Source organism: Hemicordylus capensis, chromosome 5, assembly GCF_027244095.1.
Source record: "Hemicordylus capensis ecotype Gifberg chromosome 5, rHemCap1.1.pri, whole genome shotgun sequence".
NCBI classification, from domain to species: Eukaryota; Metazoa; Chordata; class Lepidosauria; order Squamata; family Cordylidae; genus Hemicordylus; species Hemicordylus capensis.
In genome coordinates this window covers 133,804,121-133,827,759 of record NC_069661.1, presented here as the reverse complement: position 1 = coordinate 133,827,759, position 23,639 = coordinate 133,804,121, and the positions used below count along the sequence as shown (strand labels likewise).

General features: G+C 42.6%; 3 protein-coding genes and 1 long non-coding RNA gene across 13 annotated transcripts in view; 2 read left to right on the top strand and 2 right to left on the bottom strand.

Annotated features, from left to right (window-relative positions):
• NUP50 (nucleoporin 50) overlaps positions 1-6,996 on the top strand; it is a 28,447-nt gene extending 21,451 nt beyond the window's left edge. For all 4 annotated transcript variants that reach the window (XM_053254009.1, XM_053254008.1, XM_053254011.1 and 1 more), the window contains exons 7-8: positions 688-806; positions 2,053-6,996. In XM_053254009.1, coding sequence (XP_053109984.1) covers positions 688-806; positions 2,053-2,255 — 322 coding nt within the window. In that variant the 3' untranslated portion in view covers positions 2,256-6,996. The remainder of the gene's footprint in view (positions 1-687; positions 807-2,052) is intronic.
• LOC128326693 (uncharacterized) overlaps positions 1-17,837 on the bottom strand; it is a 77,778-nt gene extending 59,941 nt beyond the window's left edge. For 2 of the 3 annotated variants that reach the window (XM_053254014.1, XM_053254017.1), the window contains exons 1-2: positions 16,787-17,837; positions 16,186-16,271 (exon numbers count right to left, since the gene is read on the bottom strand). The gene's annotated coding sequence lies outside the window, so the exon portion shown is untranslated. The remainder of the gene's footprint in view (positions 1-16,185; positions 16,272-16,786) is intronic. The other variant, XM_053254018.1, reaches the window with a different exon arrangement.
• A 1,016-nt stretch (positions 17,838-18,853) lies between these two features.
• Positions 18,854-23,639, top strand: part of LOC128327588 (uncharacterized) — a 30,289-nt gene continuing 25,503 nt past the window's right edge. The window contains exon 1 of the long non-coding RNA XR_008308688.1: positions 18,854-19,097. This is a non-coding gene — a long non-coding RNA (uncharacterized LOC128327588). The remainder of the gene's footprint in view (positions 19,098-23,639) is intronic.
• Positions 21,793-23,639, bottom strand: part of KIAA0930 (KIAA0930 ortholog) — a 56,787-nt gene continuing 54,940 nt past the window's right edge. For all 5 annotated transcript variants that reach the window (XM_053256533.1, XM_053256530.1, XM_053256532.1 and 2 more), the window contains one exon: positions 21,793-23,067. In XM_053256533.1, coding sequence (XP_053112508.1) covers positions 23,027-23,067 — 41 coding nt within the window. In that variant the 3' untranslated portion in view covers positions 21,793-23,026. The remainder of the gene's footprint in view (positions 23,068-23,639) is intronic.

Here is a 23,639-nt window from a genome sequence, read left to right as displayed (position 1 = left end):
GTTTTAGAACTACTTAAATGATTTTGTAATGGCTAAATAAAATGAAATTTGAACAAATTTTAAAATTCTCCTAAATTTCATAGGCAACTTTCCTTGCAATGTGGACAGTTGTCTTGAGAAGAACAATTCCGAAGCCACCTCAAACCCGTGGGTCTAGCTGCTTGGTTTTGCATTTTTCCACCCTGGCCATTATTTTCAGTGCATTTAAAAATAACCTTTTTAACAGTTCATCATGGTCAAAAGAACAGAGAGATTGATTATTTTTAAAGGCTAGACTGGATAGTTCCAGTATAAGCTTAAATTGATTGGCTGGCATCCTGACTAACAAAGTGCTTATGTAACAAGAAAAGCTGCACTGACCCAAGAAGATCATGTAGCTTTGCTAAAAAAACAACATAGATTTGCAGAATTGTGCAAGTGTTCCCTTTAAAGCAAATGAGACATACGACAGTTGTGCAAGCATTCTTGTGGTAGCACCAACACTAGTCTGGAATGCAAGCTCCAGACTTAACACAACCTCCTTCCACAAGCGCTTTGTTTGGATATCAGCCAATGTTTGTTCACATTCTGGTATACAATAAAGTAAGCTATTTGGAAGCTTTTATTAACCTTCCCCATGTATGCAGCTTCTGTGAAATGCATCCAGTTTCAGCAATCTTTGCACATTGTTGTGTGTTTCTTTTTAAGATGCAAAGTCTTCTACAAGAAAGGTAATGAATTTAAAGAAAAAGGAGTAGGAACCCTACACTTAAAACCTGCAGGAAATCAGAAGATTCAGCTATTAATACGGGCAGATACTAATTTAGGTATGTAACTTTTCTTTTAAATAGTTCTGTATATTTGTGGTAAAGGTTTCTGCTAAACTGAAGATTTTTGACTCCCTTCCAGTAGTTCCAGTATTCATGCTGGCCTTTCTTGCTCTCATAGCTGCAGTTTTATAGCCTATAGAATTTCACTTGAAAGTTCGCATCATGCATTCCTTGCTATAGCAGTGGTTATGATAAAATGGAGTCCATGCACTTGCTAGCATATTGTTGCAGGATGGGATGTATGGCTTGGAATCTTGATGCCGACCAACATTAATACAAATTCTACTACTCTGATGGTTCCACCATGCTTGACCACTGGATCTCACCCTTTTTCTTAATTGCTAAGTGGGAAAAGTGTGGACATAATGCTTTCTAATGAGGACTTTACCCCTCAATAATAATAATAATAATAATAGTAGTAGTAGTAGTAGTAGTAGTAGTAGTAGTAGTAGTAGTAGTAGATGTTATTAGGGATGTACATGGACCTGTTTGGAAGCCCTTTTATGGGCCTCCGAACACCCGGCGGTTTGCCTGGTTTGAAGGGCGGGGGAGGATGCGCGCGCACACACACACCCCGCATTTCCCTCGCCAGCACTCTCTGTAAAACCGGTCTGGTGGGTCAGCAGCGTACCTCCCTGCCACCCCGTCCTCTCCTTGGACTTGAAGTAACTTGCACCAGAAATGCACGCGAGCATGACATGAAGGTTACTTCCAGTCCAACGAGAGCATGGTTTGGCAGGGAGATACGCTGCCGCCCTGCCGGACCAGTTTTACAGAGAACGGCGGAGTGGGGTGTAAGTGCACCCTCCGCCGCCTTTACAGTTATCACCCTGCCACCTTCAAACCAGCCCCCACCAGTTCCGTGCACATCCCTAGATGTTATGAGATAATGAATGAGAGAATTATGTAGCAGGGGCCATAACTCACTGGGGAAACATAAGCTTTGTGTTTCAAAGGTCCCATATATAATTCCTGATGCCTCCAGCTTGTAAGGATCTCCCCTAGCAATACTGCGAATAACCTCTGCATGAGCCATTAGAAAGCAGCTGCCAGTTGGAGTCAAAAGTACTGGGCTCGTTGGACCAATAGTCTAATTCTGCAAAAGGCAGCGTCATTTGTTTATATCAAGTGTCATCACAAGTCTTCAGTGCTTCCTAAATATCTGTGTTGTATCTGTTTTGCTGCCTCTTGAAATCTTCTTGTTGTATAACTTGTTGCTTTCCCATACCCCACTTCCTTGCAGGCAACATATTGCTGAATATTTTGGTGCCACCTAAGATGCCATGCTCAAGAACAGGAAAGAACAACGTTCTTATTGTTTGTGTTCCAAATCCACCTGTTGATGAGAAGAATTCCACAGTCCCAGTTCCTATATTGATAAGAGTGAAAACGAGTGAGGATGCAGATGAGCTGCACAAAATTTTACTGGAGAAGAAGGATGCTTAAAATCTGACCTGGTATTAGGAAATCCTGCCAAACTGCTGCTGCTCTCTTCTCCTCCCCCACTCCCTGGACCCTTTAATCGTATTAATAACTTTTAACTCACTTCTGTGACATTCTAAGGACTGTTTTAGGAATTCTGAAGGGTTTTAGTGAAGGAAAGAAAACCTAAGATGACAAAATAAAAGCTTTAGTTTAACATAAGTTGTCACTCTTTCCTTCCTTCCTATCTGAAATATCTAATGCATGAGCCTTATTTGAATAAAACTTGCACATCAAAAAATTCTGCATTTGATTATTATAAAGAGAGAATAAACTGATTACTGAATGTGTTGAAATGGTGTAAAAGTCACCAAAATCACTTAGGAAGAATATTGTGTGTGCGAAGAGAGGAATGGGTGTAAATTCCTGGCACTTGGTTCCAAGTTTGGCCTGAGATCGCTCTCTTCATGACAAGAACATTGTTTAATTCTGTTAAAGGAACTGATGTTTCAAGCTGAACAGTGTAAGTGTAACATAGCTGCTGGAAAAAAACAGGTTGCATTTGGAATTGAGGTTGTAGCTTAGCAGAAAAATTGTTTGTATATTGTTTGCAGAGTTCTTCTGAAATGAACTGTCATTTCGTGGTGCTTAGTGTAACTGCTTTTTGCCAGTTACACAGCTGTGTCTCCTCCTGCATCTTTGTTTAAGTGTTCTTGGAAAGAAGCTCAGAGGCCAAAATTAGAGAGTTGGTTATTTCTGCTTACTTCCTAGAGAAATAATTGATGAAGGTAGTGGGACTATAATATTCTTTCCTGTGCACGTGATTTTGCCTGCCTTCTGGATTTTGTCACATCTTGAGCATCTTGTGTTGTATACTTATAGGGGCTGTTATCCACTGTGCTCTCCTGCCAAAGTCAAGCATTCAGGCTTGAAAATCCTGAACCATCCCCACTAAAGTTAGGGGGCTTGTGCCAGAGAGCTGTGAATTATGCAGTTACAAGATCAGCAGTGAGACTGTGCAGGCCATGCTATTGAAATAGGGGTTTTCATAATGTAATATTAAGTAGTAAAACCCCACACAGTTCAAAGGGTATTTGATTGCTACAGGTTCTGAAACTGAATATGTAATGTATATTAGTGCTTTAAACTGGAAGGAACCCAGGATGCTGTGGGAACAGAATCCATTTTAAAGATGAAGATTGAACTGGTGCCTTTTTGCATCGGATTTAAGTATGTGTAACCTCTTTAAAAATATATGTGATATTTCAGTACTCTTTTGCTCAACCCATAGACCTGTGCACACAAATTTCTTGGGGTCCAATCCAGTGGGGAACTCGCTTGAACCAGCCTGATATAAAATAATGATAACTCCCATTTGTTTAGTGGAGTTTGTGCCAGGGTTTGTCCCACTAGATTGTTCCATTAGTTTACAGGTGGGCAAGAAACCAGAAATGTTAACTTGCATGTTAATATTGAACATGCATATTGAGTCCAATGATTCTGTTAGAGGCTCTTACTGAATGGCCAAGAGCTTCAGTAATGTGTTTGCCCTTATCTTTGAGAAGTAGTGTCTTAAACTTCAGAGAGTCTGTTCGCTGCAAGTATTTGGACTACATGGGGCAGTGAGGGCAAACAGCCCACTTTCTAGGAAGCAGATAACCCGATTGCGTTCCCACACGCTTGACACAATTTGTATATCCAGACTGTTAATATTACAGGTATATTGTGTTTTGCACTTGTCTGTTTCCTAAAGTGCAGCTGTGTATGTGTGACAGTTCCCCAGTTACTGGGTAGACTAACAAACCATTTAGCAATTCATTGAGATGCAATTTGGTTTTGCATATCTTTTACATAGCTACATTTTGCTTTTTGACATTTCAAATGAGTGGTCCTAATACACATTTTAAATGTTTGCAAAAGCTGCTCAAAAGATTGAGGGGTGCTTGAGGGGTGGGTACACAGGGAAAGAGAGGTCAGCTAATACTGAAGGGTAATAAGATTTGCTGAAAACTTTAGATTCTGCAGTGTATAATAAACTCTCATTTCTAGGCATTTCAGGAAATCTTGCCTGCAACCTTAGAGAAGCCACTGCCAGTCTGTGTAGACAATACTGAGCTAGATGGACCAATGGTCTGACTTGGTAGAAGGCAGCTTCCTATGTAACCTCTACCAAAGCCAGCAAAAGTTCATTGAGAAAGGTAGGCTAGGATTCCACATGAAGAATGCGGTTCAGACTCATATGACAAGCTGCTTCTGGAATTGGAGAGTTTCACATGCAGTTTCTGGTGTGGTGTAAACAGCCACTGGTTTAAAAGTCAGAAAAGAGGTCAGGGGTAGCATCATAAATCCAAGGCACAAGATGTTCCAGTAGATGCAGGAAACTGTTTTATTCAACATAATACAGGCCCCAGTGCTTTCTGAATTCCTGTTGATCCAAAAAGAGAGCCCATAATAACACTACCCCAGTTAGTGGCATAGCCCAATAACGCTATTCTATTGTCCAATCTTGCCCTGCCACATGTGGAGAGATGTCTGACAGAGAATACCATGTCATGGGCATGCAGGTACAACTTAGATTAGGTATGGTAAGCCCACAGAGTGAGTAATTGCATGAACTACAGTAGGGACACTTTTCCTCTGGTCTTCACAACAAGCATAAGAGGAATTCAAAAATATACCCTTTAGGAAAGCTTGTGTCTTCTGTGCATATGTTAAATTTTGCACCTTTGGGGAACATCTTTGTGCTCTTTTAAAACAGCATGATCCCTGCTGGATGCACCTTAGCCTAATGTAGGTCTGTAATTGTGGCAAGAAATGAGCACTCAGCTACTACCCCCTCTCCCCACAACATGTGGATCTAACCATCAGGGCTGTCCTTAGAGGTGCGGGGCCTGGGGCAAATCAGCCAGTGGGGCCGCTTTCCAGTTAATTCTAATGGGTGGTAAAAGAGCGGGGCCTGGAGCGGTTGCCCTGCTTGCCATGCCCTAAGGACAGCCCTGCTAACAAGATAGTAGAATTTGAAAGCTAATATTGTCAGTGCTGAATACAATAACTAATTCTCTTTCACCAGTCATTTAAGCATTTCCTGAAGTTAATACAGGCATCTCAATTTGAATTGCTAAGTGGATCAGAATTATTACTTTCTAAGAAGGCCTTGTACATAAACTTCACTTTGGGCTTGGTTGCACATCATGTTGACTTGCTCCTAATAAGCACATCATGTTGTCTTGCTCCTTACTGAAAGATGAGATTTAATTTTTCTAGTGACTCTGCAGGATCTCAGTATTGGAGTTCAAATGAGTATAAAACTGGATGACATTTTTCTTTGCACAAAAACTAGCTTTAAAATTTTACATTTAAAAATATTAATTGAAACGAGTTTACCATTTGGTTTGATTCTAGTAGCATATGCTGCATAACGAAAGGACATTGTCTTAATTTGCAATATGATCACTTGTCTCATTCTTAGTGTTTGCAGTCTAACTTTTTAACCTTGGGATTATGTACCTACTGTTCTTCTGTTGCCTGTTTGCATAGGTTTCTGGCTGAACTTACAGAATCACTTCTTGCATTGTGATGGAAGTAGATGAATTTCTTTTTAGACACTCTACTGATTTACTAGATAATGCTGTTTTGCGCACATTCTGTCTTAGTTCAGATGTTGCTCTAGTACCATGGCTTAATCATGGATTAACATGATCATGAGCCATGGGCTTGCACATTCACCCAGGCTTAATATCCTGGCTTGTTTACAAACTGGTTGGAACAAGCTGGGATTTGCCAGATTTGAATGTAATGGCAAATCCTGGCTTGATTTTAACCAGGACCATATTTCTTCCCCTTCTGTGCAAACCCGTGCTTGTGATCATAATTCTAATCATAGGTGAGAATGATATCCTGAATGCCGTGACTTTCTTTCAAAACAACATGATTAGGACCTAATTCTCATGAATAATTTGTGCTGGGTTTTACCACATTAGATTGCAGGCAGAGGATTACATAACTGAATGCTCCTCTGTACAAAATTGGCACATTGCAGAATGGCTCTAAGCCTCTCTCTTCTCCTTGACATCTATTTTTGAGTGGGAAAGGAATTATTTTGTAGGGACAATTTCTGTTGTTGAACTTCTACCTACAATGGTACAGCCCAGGCACAGATTTGTTACTGTAGTGCGAACTAGGCAAACTAGAACATAGGGAGATGCTTGTTTGGGGTAATACCACTTTTCAAATCTCCAGATGTTCCAAATTCTGTATAGCTTTTTTATGGAGCAAGAAAATTAGTGAGCAGGGGTACAAGTCACTACTTGTGCTCCATTCTTGATCTGCAGCAAAATGTAAACTGAAAATACATAGTTGTATATAAAGAGCACTTAATATTCTTGCTCTAACACCATTTGCAATGTCATGTGACCTTAAAAATTATCTGAAGACTGTTCTGTTCTAATGCCTTAAGTTATCTTTTAGCAGAAGTTGCTAAATCATATACCTTAAATGTAACATTTTAATGTTTCATGGAAATAATGTATAAAGACTTTATGAACAGTTTGAACAATCCATATGAACTTTTTCCACTCACTAGGAAAAATCAGCTTTGCTCTCTTCCATCCATGCCCTACGCCACTGGAATTTTCTTAAAAGCTAAATCATTTGAGAATTGGACAGGCATTGTAATATTTTTCACATCAAGTTTGCTAGCTGTAGTGCTTTCTGAGGAAATGTACAAAAATCCATGGAAATGTGAATAAAGAAATGGGAGATGTTACATCTGATTTGTGTGTGCTTGCCTTCCACCTACCTTGACTTAATTATAAACCATGGAAGGGCCAATACAGCTGATTGAGCAATTACCGTTCAGTGGTAGAAAACTTGCTTTCATGTGCAAGATGAAACCTCTTTTCACATCCTCACTGATGCTGGTTAAAAAAGCTCTTTAAGAGCAAGGCTGGGAAGGATCTTTGCCTACCTGGGACCCTGGAGAGCAGCTACCAAGAGTAGCCAACAACAGGTTATATGGATCAATGGTATGACTCACAAATCTTGCCTCACAAACCTTTTTGAGTTCTTTGGAGTGTCAACAAGTGTGTGGATCAAGGTGATCCCGTTGACATAATATACCTGGACTTCCAAAAAGCTTTCAACAAAGTTCCTCATCAAAGACTCCTGAGGAAACTTAGGGGTCATGGGATAAGGATTGCTAACTGGTTGAAAGACAGGAAGCAGTGGGTAGGTATAAATGGAGAGTCTTCACAATGGCGGGAAGAAAGAAGTGGGGTCCCCCAGTGATCTGTACTGGGTACTTCTTAATGTATTCATAAATGATCTAGAAGTAGGGGTAAGCAGCGAGGTGGCCAAATTTGCAGATGATACCAAACTCTTCCAGGTAGTGAAATCCAAAACTGATTGTGAGGAGCTCCAAAAGGATCTCTCCAAACTGGGTGAGTGAGTGACAAAGTGGCAAATGCAGTTCAATGTTGGCAATTTAAAGTGATGGACATGGGACGAAAACCCCCAACTAAGTATAGTAGTGTGCATGGTTTTGGTTCGGCACCATTGGAATGACCTCCGGACCGGTTCGGATGGGCAGGGGACTGTAACTTTAAGCGGGGGGGGGGGGGGTTTGTACCTCCCCCCCCGCTGCTCTTCCCCCTCTGGCGCTGGTCCGTTGAAAAATCTTCTTGGGGTGGCAGAGTTCCTCCCTGCCGTCCCTGCCCCCGTCTTTGTTAGTTAAGGTGCAAAAGACTTTTGAAAAGAGACGAGCACTAAAGAGACTTTTGAAAAGAGATGAGCGCGCAGGGCACATGCACACCACTAGCGCTTGTCTCTTTTCAAGAGTCTTTTGCACCTTAACTAACGACGACGGGGGCAGGGGCGGCAGGGAGGAACTCAGCTGCCCCAAGAAGATTTTTCAACGGACCAGCGCCAGAGGGGGAAGAGCGGCGGGGAGGGGGGTAAGTACAACCACCCCCCCGCTTAAAGTTACAGTCCCCCCCGTGCTGGACCAGGGGGGACTCCGGACCATGCACACCCCTAACTAAGTATGCATTGATGAGCTGTCGGTGACTGATCGAGAGGCATCTTGGGGTTGTGGTGGACAGCTCATTGAAAGCATCGACTCAATATGCAGCAGCTGTGAAAACAGCCAACTCCATGCTAGGGATCATTAGGAAGGGGATTGAAAATAAAACTGCTAATATTATAATGCAAAATGATATTATACAAAATGATGGTGCAGCCACACCTGGAGTACTATGTACAATTCTGGTCACCACATCTAAAGAAGGACATTGTAGAACTGGAAAAGGTACAGAAGATGGCAACCAAGATTATCAGGGGCCTAGAGCACCTTTCTTATCAGGCAAGGCTACAACACCTGGGGCTTTTTAGTTTAGAAAAAAAGACGACTGCAGGGAAACATGATAGAAGTCTATAAAATCATGCATGGAGTGGAGAAAGTGGATAGAGAGAAATTCTTCTCCCTCTCACATAACACTAGAACCAGGAAATCTAGGAGCAACAAATGGAAGTACTTTTTCACACAATGCATAATCAACTTGTGGAATTCTCTGCCACGAGATGTGACAGCCAACAACCTGGACAACTTTTAGAAGGGTTCAGTTAACTTCAGGGAGGAGAGGTCTATCAATGGCTACTAATCGGCGGGCTATAGGCCACCTCCAGCCTCAAAGGCAGGTTGCCTCTGAGTACCAGTTGCAGGGGAGTAACAGCAGGAGAGAGGGCATGCCCTCAACTCCTGCCTGTGGCTTCCAGTGGCATCAGGTGGGCCACTGTGTGAAACAGGATGCTGGACTAGATGGGCCTTGGGTCTGATCCAGCAGGGCTGTTCTTATGTCTCAATCTAAAGCAGTTTCCAGTCCAACACTCTTGACCCAGCAACTGGATTGGGAATCCAGCACTTTGGACTCTGCACAGGCCTAATCTTTTATCTATAAATACACTAAGGTTATACGTGGCAAGCCCCACCCTCACAGTGCTTTATCAGTCTGAGGTAACAGAAGCACCGTGGTGATTGGGCAGTGGGGATTTCATTTGCATTTAGGGAAGAGAAGCGGGGGTGAGTGGGTGGCTGACACTGAGCAATAGAGCAGGGTCTGTCGCAGGGACAAGGAGAGCAACAAAGTCCTAGCGCACAGATCTATGTGGCTTCAGCTAGTGTTTAATATTTTTCCTGGAAACTACCACTTTTATATTTGCATTTGTTTATAGTTTTGTTTGATAAAGGTAAAGTGTGCTGTCAAGTCAGTTTCAACTCCTGGTGCCCACAGAGCCCTGTGGTGGTCTTTGGTAGAATACAGGAAGGGTTTACCATTGCCTCCTCCCATGCAGTATGAGATGATGCCTTTCAGCATCTTCCGATATCACTATGTAGGTATCAGCGGGGATTCGAACTGGCAACCTTCTGCTTGTTAGTGAAGCATTTCCCTACTGTGCCAGTAGTGGTACTGCATATAGGATTTAATTGTAGTGAGCTGCTCTGGCAGTCAATTTGCCTGATAATAGGCTAATCCCTTTGGATTACTCATCCAAATCTCTTTGGTTTAAGATGAGTTAAAGATGTTTACATTTTCACTTGTGTTCAGAACATGGAAATTGCAACTTACGTTGCCCATCTTAACTTCTGCACCATAGAAGTTGTAAACACCTTGTACATTATGCTGACTTCACAAATGAGGCTCTATCTACCCATACTTCATCTTGGTCTTTCAGCTGGACATTGAGCTGGGGAGGGATACATCCAGGCAGAAATTCAACAGGTGCAGCTTTCCCAGTCACTTGCTAGACACCCCTGATTAATCTCTACAAGGCACAATGCTTCCCCAAACTGTCACCTATATAGTAACTGTCCAGCCAAAAATTCATCAAGTCCTCAATCTAGCCACAATCTCTTCTTAAAGAGATATGATGGATTTCAGTCATGCATTTCTACAAAGGCACAATTCTTCCCCCAAATGTTATATACCATATTAAATGTCTAGGCAGAAATTCAAGGCACATAGCAGTTTCATATATTCCTTCAAGAAGCCTTTCTCCCACCTGCCTTTAGGCTGCTGGGAATGCAAAGGCTTTCTTTTCCTCAAATCAGAGTGAAGGAGGGAGGAAAGATTGTTAGGATGGAGCAATTTCTAACTCTGTGCCCTTATACATTTCTCTGCATGCCAATTCAGAACAAGAAGATGGGGATCATTGCCTGGTTCACACACTTCCTCCTCTAAAAGAGCAAATTTTTAGACCATGTCTAGTAGGGAAGTGCAAAATGTTTCGCAGTCAGAATGTTCCACCTTGAAACAGGCCATTTCTAGTGTTCCGTGCTGGAAAGTTCTGATCTGTTTCATGTGCCATTTTGGAATCCAAAATAATGCTCTGAACGGGTCATTCTGTCAGAACAACCAGCTTGATGGAACATTCCATGCATTTTGCATTCCTTTCTGAAATCGGAACGGAATGTAAAATGCATTTCATGCACACCTCATGTCTAGTAGATCATGCATGCCAAGTTTCGAGTTTAGTTCAACAGGTCTCATACGCAATACAATTGAGGCTTATGATAGATCCTTTTTTGCTACTCACTTTAACTAAAGGGGAACTCCTATATATAGATAAATATACTGCAATCCGTTATCACTTAGAGTCAACACAATGTTACATTGGGGAGGGGGACAGGATTGCAAACACTGATAGCTCTCCTTTTCAAAAGCCATGGAAATGTAATGGCCCAAAAATCTGTCAGTTTAAGACCCGAGTGAAGAATTAATTCTTTTAGCTCCACAAAGCTGGCAAATTAGAACCTAAGACTGGTGCCTTAGTACATGTACCATGTGATCAGTAAGGATGTGCCTGTCACAAATTGTGCTTGCTTATGACTTGCCCTCCATGCACTCATGCTTTTCCTTGGTCTTTGCATAACTCCAGATGGTGAAGCTGGCACCAGCAGAGATGTTACACATTGTCCTGGTGTTGTCCTGCCTTATGAAGCTTCTGAGAGTTACTGTATTGCTAGAGGAAGTCTCTTATGAATTCAGCCATGCCTATTTGGTTCCAACATTAGCTTGCAGGATGGGTTAAACAGTTGGAAGAGGTCCTCTTCTAGCATCCTACATAATCCTTATCTTGACTCAACACTTAAGGAGGTTTTATGGGGCATTCCATTAAAGGCTGAATGACAGCACCATCCTGATCTTGCCCCTAGCTCAGGGTGCAAGGTTTTCTGATGCCTCCCTATAAGTGGCTTTCCTCTCCTGCTAGGGCCCATAGACTTAGAAGATGCTAAAGGCTCAGGGGTGTAACTATAATAGAGCAAGGGGAGACAGTTGTCTGGGGGCCCACTGCCTTGCCGCCGCCCCTCCCCCCGAGGCAAGTCACACTCTCCCAGCCACACACCTGCCTGGGCTTCCTTCAGTTGTATTCATCCTCTGAAATTGATGTGAGTTTGAGCTATCAGAACAGCATGTCTTTCTCTGGTACCATTAAATGACTTGCATCATCCACAATTTACAAAACCTTTTAAAAAATAAGTTAGGATTATGTTCTATTGTGGCACATAGGATAGATATAGATATAGATATACACATAAATTTTACTATGCTTTTTGTTATCACTATTCAGCCTCATTTAAGATTTCTTTACTTCATGAGCTGAGCTTCAGTGGGTGGGTGGGGGGGCATTTTAAAATCTTGTCTCTGGGCCCACTCCAACCTTGCTATGCCCCTGTAAAGGCTATAGCATGTTCTATAGTCTGATTCCATTTAGAAGGTAGTAGAGTCACTGGTGTCTTCTATAGACCATGGTCCCTTCTGGTTCTGGCCCTACCCAACACACACAGCAAAAGGAGGATGTCAAATCAGCAGGTTCAGGAGGTAACAGTTTCTGAACATATACAGTTGTACGTTGCTATCACAAATCATTGATGGCTGTTGGAAATTCCAGGGTCTACCTCTGTGCATCGTCGTGATATGGCAGTAAAAGCCACTGTCATGACCAGGTATTTGTTTAAGCTTTTCAGGCTGACTTCCATGTGGCACATAGGATAGATATAGATATAGATATACACATAAATTTTACTATGCTTTTTGTTATCACTATTCAGCCTCATTTAAGATTTCTTTACTTCATGAGCTGAGCTTCAGTGGGTGGGTGGGGGGGGCATTTTAAAATCTTGTCTCTGGAAAAGGAGGATGTCAAATCAGCAGGTTCAGGAGGTAACAGTTTCTGAACATATACAGTTGTACGTTACTATCACAAATCATTGATGGCTGTTGGAAATTCCAGGGTCTACCTCTGTGCATCGTCGTGATATGGCAGTAAAAGCCACTGTCATGACCAGGTATTTGTTTAAGCTTTTCAGGCTGACTTCCTCCCAGAGGATGAAGCGTATGAAGCCTTCCTCCATCACTTGATTTCCAATTTCCTTTACATTAACTGGCTGCTAGAAGCTTCGATGGGAGAACATTTGGAGACCTAGTTGTTTTTCATGCTTGACTTAGTACATTTATATTCTGCTCTTCCTTCGTTTATCTGACCCTCCTCCTGCTCCATTTGGGCCAATGGAGTTGCCGGCGGGTGGCAGGGAAAGTGATTTCTTTTTTAAACTTCTTGGCTGCCTTGCACAAATCCACCAGCAGGAGAAAGCACCATTCCAAAACCAAAATCTACATTTGTCTTGCATCATTCCAGTTTTGTGCAAGGAATAATGTGGGGTTTTTTAAAAAGAAAAGAGTGGGAGTGGAGTGTGTGAGGAGATCCTTTGGAGTAACAAAATAAGAGAACTGCTTATTGGGGGGTGGGGAGTGAAAGGGAATCCTGTGGCGAGCCAGGAAGGGGGAAAGACAGGAACTGGCACGCCTCCAGAGAGAGAGGGAAAGAGAGAGAGAGAGAGAGGAGGAAAAGGAGATTGCACAGAAGTAAATGATTTAGTTCAATGGGCTTCCTCTTCAGTAAAAAGTGCATGAGAAAGGGTTGGATTCAGAAATCTGCTCAGCTGCACTAGTATGAGTCTCTGACCAAAGTAGCAAATTAAAAGAGGAATGCACAAAAGAACCCCAGTGGAATAATAATAATAATAATAATAATAATAATAATAATAATAATCAAAAGTAGAAAAATCCACAACAAACAGCAAGTGCCGCCTTTGTAAAGAAGCAGATGAAACAGTGGACCACCTAATCAGCTGTTGTAAAAAGATCACACAGACTGACTACAAACAAAGGCATGACAAGATAGCAGGGATGATACACTGGAACATCTGCAAAAAATACAAGCTACCTGTAGACAAAAATTGGTGGGACCATAAAATTGAAAAAGTTGAAGAAAACGAAGATGTAAAAATATTATGGGACTTCCGACTACAAACAGACAAACATCTGCCACACAATACACCAGACAGAACTGTAGTCGAGAAGAAAGAAAAACAAGTGAAAATAATGGACATAGCAATACCAGGGGATAGCAGAATAGAAGAAAAAGAAATAGAAAAAATCACCAAATACAAAGATCTACAAATGGAAATTGAAAGGCTGTGGCAGAAAAAGACCAAAATAATCCCAGTGGTAATTGGCGCCCTGGGTGCAGTTCCAAAAGACCTTGAAGAGCACCTCAACACCATAGGGGCCACAGAAATAACCATCAGCCAATTACAAAAAGCAGCTTTACTGGGAACAGCCTATATTCTGCGACGATATCTATAACAACAGCAACAACACTGACAATAAAATTCAGCCATCCTAGGTCCTTGGGAAGGACTCGAAGTCTGGATCAAACAAATCAGTCAATAACACCTGTCTGACTGTGTAAATAAATAATAATTTTTAAAACCCCTCTAATTTCCTCCATCCCCCTCCTCTTCTGTGTTGACAAACTCAAGTTATATTGGAAGCAGGAGGAGGAGAGAGGTGTGTGGATTGAGAGGTGTGGGGAGGAAAGGAGGGAAAAGCCAAGGTTTCTCTCCCCACGGTGAGGAGGAGGAGGAAGTAAGCATGGACAGGGGGAGAACTGGCCATACTGCAGCATGCTGCAATGTATTAAACTTTGTTGCAAGCCTCTCTACCATGGAAAAATACAGCTACTTCCTTGCAACGCGATTACCACGTTATAGGGCCATAACGCATCATTAAAATTCGAAACAAGGCATCAGAAATATAGACAGCACCCTGCTGACAACACGGCAAGTGCAATGTTAAAACACTTACGGAGGGGCACTTATGGGACATGTGGCAGAGTGTAATCTGGAAAATGCCCAGGAGTGCTTTTTTAAAGTCTTCAATCTTACATATGATTACTCTTCCAAATGGCTATCTATACCACCAAGGGTGCAGCATTTACTTCACAGATGGGCAGTTCCCTGACATCTCACCATTTGTTGCTTTACCGATAGATGTTACTAGTATTTTAGATGCATCAAGCACAGATTAGGAAATGCACTGTAGACAATATGTGGTTCCAGGTTAATGGGCAAAGGAAGAAGTGCATTACCACATCGACTTCATCAAACTATTGGCAGTCCAAAAGGCCTTTGAGGCATTCCAATTTCTTGTAGCAGGCAAGAACATTTTAAATTTCAATTAGCTGAACCCGCACAGATCATCTGTGCACTAGGACTTTGTTGTTCTCCTTGCCCTCCGCCACAGCCCCTGCTTTATTGCTCAGTGTCAGCCACCCACTCACTTGCCCCTCCCCACAGCACACCCACTCGCTTCCTCCCTCCCCACCGCATGCCCCCTTGCTCACCCCCTCCTCCACCTGCTCACTCACTTGCCCCCTCCCCATTGCTCTCTTCCCTATCTGCATATGGAATCCCCACTGCCCAATCACCACAGTGCTTCTGTTCTGTTACCTCCAATTTATAAAGCACTGTATGGGCAGGGCTTGCCATGTACGACCTTAGTCTATTATATATGAGAGTGTTATGAACTCTCATTGAAATCATCAGGAGAGGTCTGTCTGCAGTTGCCACCGTCTCGTCTGGTAGCTACTCGGGGACGGGCCTTCTCTGCTGCTACCCCAAAGCTTTGGAACGTGCTCCCTGATGAAATAAGAGCCTCCACATCTCTGACAACTTTTAAAAAGTTTTTAAAGATGCACCTATTCACCTAGGCTTTTAATTAAATATTGTTTAAACAGTTTTAGCATCATTTTAAAATGTCTTTTTAGAATTTGAGGAGTTGTAATGTTTTAACTTTTACTATATCATTTATTTTGTTTTAACTACTGTTTTAATTTCTTGTTGTCATTTGTTTTAACTAATGTTTTAACTTTTTGTTTGTTTGCTTATTATAAACTGCACAGAAATGTAAGTTTTGGGCAGTATGATAGATAGATAGAATAAAATAGAATAGAATAAAATAGAATAAAATAAAATAAAATAAAGATGGACAATGCCACAGCAGCTGCCTACATAAATCATCAGGGGTGAGTGCATTCCAGGCACCTTCTTCATTTGGCATGTGAGTTTTGGGAATCATGTATACTTCATTCTGTATTCCTTGAGGCCACTCATATTGTGGGCATCAAGAATCCTTTGGCAGACGCTCTGAGTGGGCAGGCAACCTCTCTTAATGAAAGGAGGCTAAAGCCCAGAGTAATGTATCTCATTGTCCATCTCTGGGGTGGTCCCCATCAGTGTTCCCTGTAAGAGGGAATCCCAGATGTTGTTGACTACAGCTCCCAGAATCCCTAGCTGCAGTGGGCTTTTGCTGAGGATGCTGGGAGTTGTAGTCAACAACATCTAGGGTTTTCTGTTAGAGGGAAAACTGGTCCCTATCCATATACTTACTCATCAATAATCTCTGGGAGATGCCTTTACATTTTTCCATCTATCCCATTATCTCTAGGATGCTAGTGAGGATCAAGAGGGAATGGAACAACATGCATTTTAATAGCCTTGTGGTGGCCATGTCAGGTGTGGTTCACAACACTGCTACAGTTATCCAAGAATCCTTACCTGCAGTTGCCATTTCAACCTCACCTTCTGACATTCCAGTCAGGAACAGTTCTTTATCCAGGCATAGATAGACTCCATCTGATGGTCTGGAAAATAAATCAGAAACATCAGAGTTTGCACTTGTGCAGGAGGTGGCAAAAGCCACGTGGAAACCATCTACAAGAGGTTCATATCTAGCTATGTGGAAGCGCTTTACAGATGTGTCCCAGCGTGGTGTAGTGGTGTAGTGTAGTGTACTGTACTGACCTATTGAACCCTATAGAGCCAGCGTGGTCAGAGTGCTGGACTAGGACCGGGGAGACCTGAGTTCAAATCCCCATTCAGCCATGATGCTTGCTGGGTGACTCTGGGCCAGTCACTCCTCTCTCAGCCTAACCTACTTCACAGGGTTGTTGTGAGGAGAAACCCAAGTATGTAGTACACCGCTCTGGGCTCCTTGGAGGAAGAGCGGGATATAAAATGTAAAAATAAATAAAAATAAAATAAATAAATAAATATTGACCACTAGAGGCATTAGGGAGTAGAGATAGTAAGAGAATCCCCCCTAACCACTCTCTGTCTCTGTCCTGATTCCCGTTAGTCTCAGATTTCCTTTTCTCACCTGTGAGACAGACTTCTTCCTTCCCCCACTCCTCATGTAGGCAGCAGCTAGGCATGTAGGCTCTCTCTCTGTTCAGCATGTAGCTCCTCAGTAAACTACTACTTTGAACTTGAACTCCCTGTCTCCAGACAATATTAATTAGCAGTGCTCTTCTTTGCAGCTGTGCACCTTCCACTGCTGTTGGGGTAGATTAGGAATCTAGTCCCTCCAAACTCCAGCAATCTCTTCCCTGCAGATTCACCTGGCAGCTATTTCAACCCATATTATTATCTACTGTAGAGGCTAAATGTTTTTTCCAAGGGTTTGATGTGATTGTATCTGTTACTTAGGTTGACAACTTTTGGGATTTCATATTAGTTCTTCCCAAACTGATGCAGAATCTTTAGCCATTTGCAGTTTATGACTTGTGTCTTTTAAAGTGGCTTTCTTCGTAGTGATCATCATGGCTCATAGGGTTGTGAAATTAGAAGAGCTATAGATGGATCCACCGTATCTAACCTTCCAATCAGATAACATGCTGCACAAGATTGGCTCATAATTCCACATGTCTCAGGACATCCATTTACCAGTGTGTTTTCCAGGTCCAACTTCCAATCACGAAAGGGTCTGGCATTCCCTTGATGTCAGAAGGATGCTTTCTTTATCCAAGAGATGGTCCCATTCTATCTCAACAAGTCACTTTTTGTTTCATATGAAAGGAAGGGCCAGCAAATTTATTCGCAACATCTGTCTGTGTGGATTTTGGGAACTATTGCCTATTGTTACCGATTGGCAAATAAACCACTACTTGAGCTCATACAGGCAAGGGGCGTAGCTAGGGGAGAAGGGGCCCGTGTTCACCCCTCTCTCTGGCAGCCCCCCAGAGTGAGGCAGAGAATGAAGAAAATAAGGAGTGGTGGATAGGGATGTGCCCAAGTAGGCTTCGGCACTGGCGGGGGTACTACTTTAAGGGCGGGGGAGGGTGTACTCACACCCCCGGCTGCGTTTCCCCCGCCGGCGCTCTCCAAATTTCAAGCCCCTCAGAGCGGCAGCATTCTTCCCTGCCGCCCCGTTCCCCCCATCGGCCGGAAGTGGCCGGAAGTCGAGAGCGCGCAGGCGCCCGTTGTGCGTGCGCGCGGCAGGCGGGCGGGCAGGCATGCGCGTGCACGACGGGCGCTCGCGACTTCCGGCCACTTCCGGCCGACGGGGGGAACAGGGCGGCAGGGAGGAACGCTGCTGCCCCGAGGGGCTTGAAATTTGGAGAGCACCGGCGGGGGAAACGCGGTGGGGGGGGTGAGTACACCCTCCCGCACCCTTAAAGTAGTACCCCCGCCGGTGCCAAAGCACCGAATCCTGTCCCAGCGCCGAAACATTTCGGAGGCCTTTACAATGGCCTCCGAAACATTTTGGGCACAAGCCTAGTGGTGGAGCTGGAGGGTCCTCAGGAGCTGGGTTCCAAGGTTCTTTGAACCCTTTCACTCAGTTATAGCTACACCCCTGCTTATTCAACCAGAGCAATTGCTGCTTCCTCAAGCTTTCTTGGAGGTAATTCTGCAGAGCTGAAACATGAGTGCAGCCTTCATTGTTTGTGAAGCTTTATGCTCTGGCTCCAAGGATGTGTTCAACACTTCCAAGGGGGTTCTGCGCAGGGACATAGCAAGGGTGAAGTGGGCCCTTCTGGGACCAGAAGTGAAGATGGGCCCCTGGGCCTTCTGCCACCTTCCTTGGATGCCTGGCCCATATATTTGCAACAGCAGAACTATATGGATATGGTGAAAAACAAAACATTCTCGGCATGCCCTTTCTCTTGCTCCTGTGGTAATATCAACAGCCACTCTGATCAACAGCCAGCAGCTTGCCAATGACTACATCCGAGGGGAGAGGAAGAAGCAGGCTGCCAGTGGGCCCCTCCCTCATGGGCCCAAGGACATTGCTCCCACCACCATCACCACATTGTTCAGTTATATCTACACTCCTGGTTCTGCAGTTTTACATTCTGTCTCTGTAGGCTGCACCCTCCACCAGGTGAGTGAGCTTGCTAGTCTCCCATTAGTGGAAGACTAGCACAAACACTAGGACAGAGACGACATAGCAGAAATTTCAGTTATTTATCTGAAACTGTAGTTCCGGTAAGTTTTTATCTGTAGCTGTAGGCTGCAGCAGTGTTCAGACTGACTGAGGGAAGTGTGCTGAAGAGAGAAATAGGGGCAGGACTACTGCCAAAACACTTCTGAGGGGAACGTTCTGGAAGATTCCAGTGTGGGGCTCTGCACAAGCTCAGAAGCCATTAGTGGGAATGGGCAGCAGGTCACTAGAAGAACTACAGTTATAGGTAAGCAACCTAAATTTTTCATCTTTTTGCAGAAAGTTTAGCCACTCCTACTGATAATTTCATTGAGGAAATCCAATAAACTTCCAAGGAAGTGAAAGGCAACCCAGAACACAATTTGCCAGAACACAATTTGAACACAAGCTTAATGTGTGGTAGAACAAATCTGTAGCTTTCACTTAAAATAATTTTTAATCTTTACATTTCTAACATTGCTTTATCAAACTGTTTGTTCCACCTATGCTACAAACATACACAGCCAGATGAAGGCAGGGCTCTCCAGCAGGCAATACTAGTGTTTCCAAACTCATGAGGCAGCGGGCAAAGAATACAGCTGGTAGAACAGTAACCAAGCTTCCTCACTCCACTAGGATAAAATTATGACATGTAATAATTCAGGAAACTTCTCAACTGTTGCTTCTGATAGTGGCACAACCTTCCCACTGCTATCTTTCGGTGATTTAATTGGAAAGATGCTCGCAACTTCTATTTTCACGGAAAATTGCATGTCCACTGCCAGTATTAAAAAGATACGCAGGATATATTCCAGCTCTCATCAGTTTAATAAGCAATGTTAATAAAATGAATTTTAAGACTTTTATTATAAATATTTTACTAAGAGTATTTCTTTAGTAAGAGATTAGTCCTCTCTAACGTTTGTGCTAGCACTTGCATTAGAGTCAGCAAACCACCTGCTAAAACACGTATATCAAATTTGTAAACAAGGATGGATCTAATGTTTCATCTTCACATGGTTAGCAGCATTGGTTTCTTTTGACAGCAGCCTTCCCCTTTTGTGTTCTTGCACCTCACCCATAAGAGGCCATTTCACTTACTTGGGAGTGAGGTGGGGCAAGAGGTGGCTCTTGCAACACAGGAAAGTGAAACAATATGAGGGAGAGGGTAATACACGAAAAGCATTCCCATGCCTACCATAACGTGGTCTGGCCATTCAAAATTTTATGCTGCTGTGAATTCCTGCTTTGTAGACACAGCATAAAGACAATTGCAACCAAGCAAAGGAATTTGCAATGAAATGGACTTCATTTGCAGTTTTCAGCTACATCCAGCAGCTACACGTGATCTTGTCTGTAGTGGTTTAGCCCAACTGTTTAACCAGCAGACTAGGTGGAGGACTGAATGCTTCTAATCTAGTAACAGTCACTACCCATATGTTGGCATGGGAGTTTACAGGCTCTGGCCTAGCCTCCTTCCTAATATGCTGGTGGTGTGTGTGCAAGAAAGGTTAACACACACATAAACAAGATAATACAAGCATTTGATCTTCCATCAGCAGCATTTCAGTTCAGCCACAGAATGTGGGAGGCTGCTGATCAAACGACACAACTCTAAATTCTAAGCCAGTGTTCTCAGGCCTGGGAGCCAATGTTGGCTCCCATCCATCTTAAGTGTGGCTCCTCAATAATTCATTTGCTCTTTGTAAAACTTCCATACAGTCTTCCTGGCACCATAGGAAACAACCGTTTGGACTATGCAGTGCTATGCTTTGCTCAGTGCTGGAGGAGAGGCTCCGTTAAGTAAAACTGACTCTCTTGAGCCCCTGCACAATCTTGGAAGGCATACTTGGATTGCTGGGAAGAGTAACCCTTCCCAGTGTTTTCCCCTCAGGGCTCTTAAGGGTGGACTCTGTCTTAAGGGTGCACATGGGTAAGAGTGAGAAATGGCTTTCATACTGAAGGTTTTGTTTTGTTTTCCCCCCAAAGTGGCCCCCACTTTAAAAAGCACGAAGTTCACTATCATAACAGTGCAGGAACCAGCAAGAGAATAGTCACAGCATTTTGGAAACAATGGACAGCATTCACAGTTCTCCTACTCTGAAACAAGGGCTCCTGTGCCAGACGAAGGACAACTGTGGATGCCACCCCACTGCTTGAGCATATTTGCAACCTTGCACAGCAGTTGAGTTGCAAAAGCAGCTCTGCAGCTAAGCATTTGGGCTAGTTCTTATTTCCCTCCCAATCATCATCAGTTGTATGGATCCAAAAAGAAATCAAGTCTAATTTGACAGACTGAACTACAGTACTTCATCTCATTATGCACAACAAAAGTAGCCATTGATGGAACAAGATTGCTCCAGTTTTTCATTATCTGCTATGCTGTTATCGCAGTACTGAGAGTGAATTCCAAATAATTTGAATAGCACTTGGCTTGTTCACATTTGCTCTCTGCTCAAAAGGGATGTTCTGTCACTGTTGAATTTGCTCTAGAATAGAAACAGAATTCGTCTAGTAAAAAATAAATCCATAGACATGTACATATTTCCCTCCCTTTCTTCATAGTTCTCAATCTGATTTGTGCAACCAGGTTCTCACAGTGATATGCTATTTTAAAAGTGTGCTAGTGGTGAAGGACAGCGAATAAGTTTTGAGAGTCAAGGAGTCATTTCAGGAACTGGTGTTTGAGTAAGCTGGGTATAGACAGGAATCTTTTAAAGAGCATCCACAATGGGTTCTCCATTTGACTTATCCCCACCTCCAGCATCACAACGTGTATGCCAAAATCAGCTACAGATCTCATCTTTCCCCTTAAAAGCTCACTAGGCTTTTCTTTCTTTCTTTCTAGTAGCAGATACAGATTTATATGCCATGTAACAAACATTTCTTCACTGTACAAACAATGTTTGTACCCCACAAACATTTAAAATAAAGTTGCAAAACTGTTCTGAGAATTGGAAGGGTTGAGAGAAAGATCTTTCCTTGTTTATATAAAAAAGTTCACCTCAGACCATACATGTGCTCACAGAGCAGTGAACAATCTCTGCCACACTCAAAATGGCACATATCTATGCACCTTCTGTTGTACATTCAGCAGACTATTTTCTATACACAGACAAATATAACCTTTCCTAGATTTTTGTTTAGGTCATGTTTGATAACCTTCCAAAATAAGGTAGGCTTCAGTATAGCACAGCACCAATACAATGAAGATCTGAGGTAACTGCTTGATGAGATGTTTGAAGTATAAAGCTTTGTAGTAACTCACTTCAGTTGGTTGTAATTCTCACTGATTCAGAATATAAGCAACTAGCTGAGGTGTGCTGGGGTTTGTTTCTTTTTTGGTAGTAGAGGCCTTGCGTTCATGTTTCCTTTCCTGCTCCAAACTGTAGGCATCTGCACTGTTAAAAGACAGATTTATCCTAGAAGTATTAGCCATACTGGAATCAAATCACAATACATTTCTTCACTGTTGATCTTTCAGTCATTTTTGGTTGGACCTTTTGCTGCTCTTTGGTAGATGGAGATTATATAAATTGTAGAATCAGTTTGCACTGTGAGCCCTAAAATATACTATTGACAGAAACAGAAAAAAAAACCATCTAGCTCCAGCTAGACTACTATATGTAGCCAAATGGGACTCTGGCCAAGTCCTTGATTTCTCTCCATTGTCATGTTATTCTGCTATCCTTTCAACTGTACAGACATACACAAAGATGTTTTATTTAGGAACAAGGAGGGTTTTCAACAGTCTATGAAACGAAGTTCATTGGTACATCAGTATGAAATCCCATGGACACGTCTCTTAAAGTATAGAAAGATTAATACATTCTGTACATGTTCATTTATTTCCAGTTATGAAGTAAACACTGTAACAAATTATTCATAAAGCATTTTTTTTCTTTAAACACAGTCCCAACTTCTGTGGTGGTTGGTTGGTTGGTTGATTGGAAGTTTTCTGCCAGTCTATAAAGAGACAGGGTTTTTTTTTGTTTGCAGTGAGCATACAGTACGTATAGCAGAAGAAAGAGGCACTTCTTGACTGGTTGGCTGGTAATTCCTAGACATCCCTTTTTTCAGTATAATGTTAAGTTCCTGACACTAGATGGTGGTGTTGTGACAGAAGACCACTGTAGTTTGGTTGGGGTTTTTTAGGCACTTGGCAGCAAGGTTTCCAAGGCAGTGCCCAGCGATCTGCTATGTCATCAGAATTGGTTTCTGCCGCACTTCTAGAATATCTGAACAAACAAACAAACAAGAAGATAGTGAGGATTATGGGTCAATTTATTTTGTTTTCTACAAATATAAGAAAATGAAATGTGATTATAATACAAGACTTAATCTCTCACAGGGGGTGTTACTGTCATAAAGGCACTTTTGCATGACCTAGAGCCCTGTTGCCCATGACCCCAATTACTAGGAAAGCCTGAAACAGAGACATCTGTATACTTCTCTTTCAAATTGGGCAGCATCAAGTGGCCCCCAAGTTATAAAGATACAGCATACTACCCCAAAAGTTAAAATTTAGTACACACGTAATCCAAGGCAATTACAAGTCTAAAAGGCAAACATTGTACTTCACTTTTGAAAAGGAGTATAAATCTATTAAAGTTCTTATGCTACTGCACTAAAAGCTGAAATGTGTTACACAGAGTACAAAGTACAAAGACTACTAGTAAAGTCTGTAAAGTCCAGAGCAGCTGGACAGCTGCCTATCAGGGATGCTGCTAGAGAGTCTTGCACTGAGTAGGAGACTCAATTAAGACACCGCCCCGTTCCCACAAGGTCTCTTCCCACTCTAACATTTAAT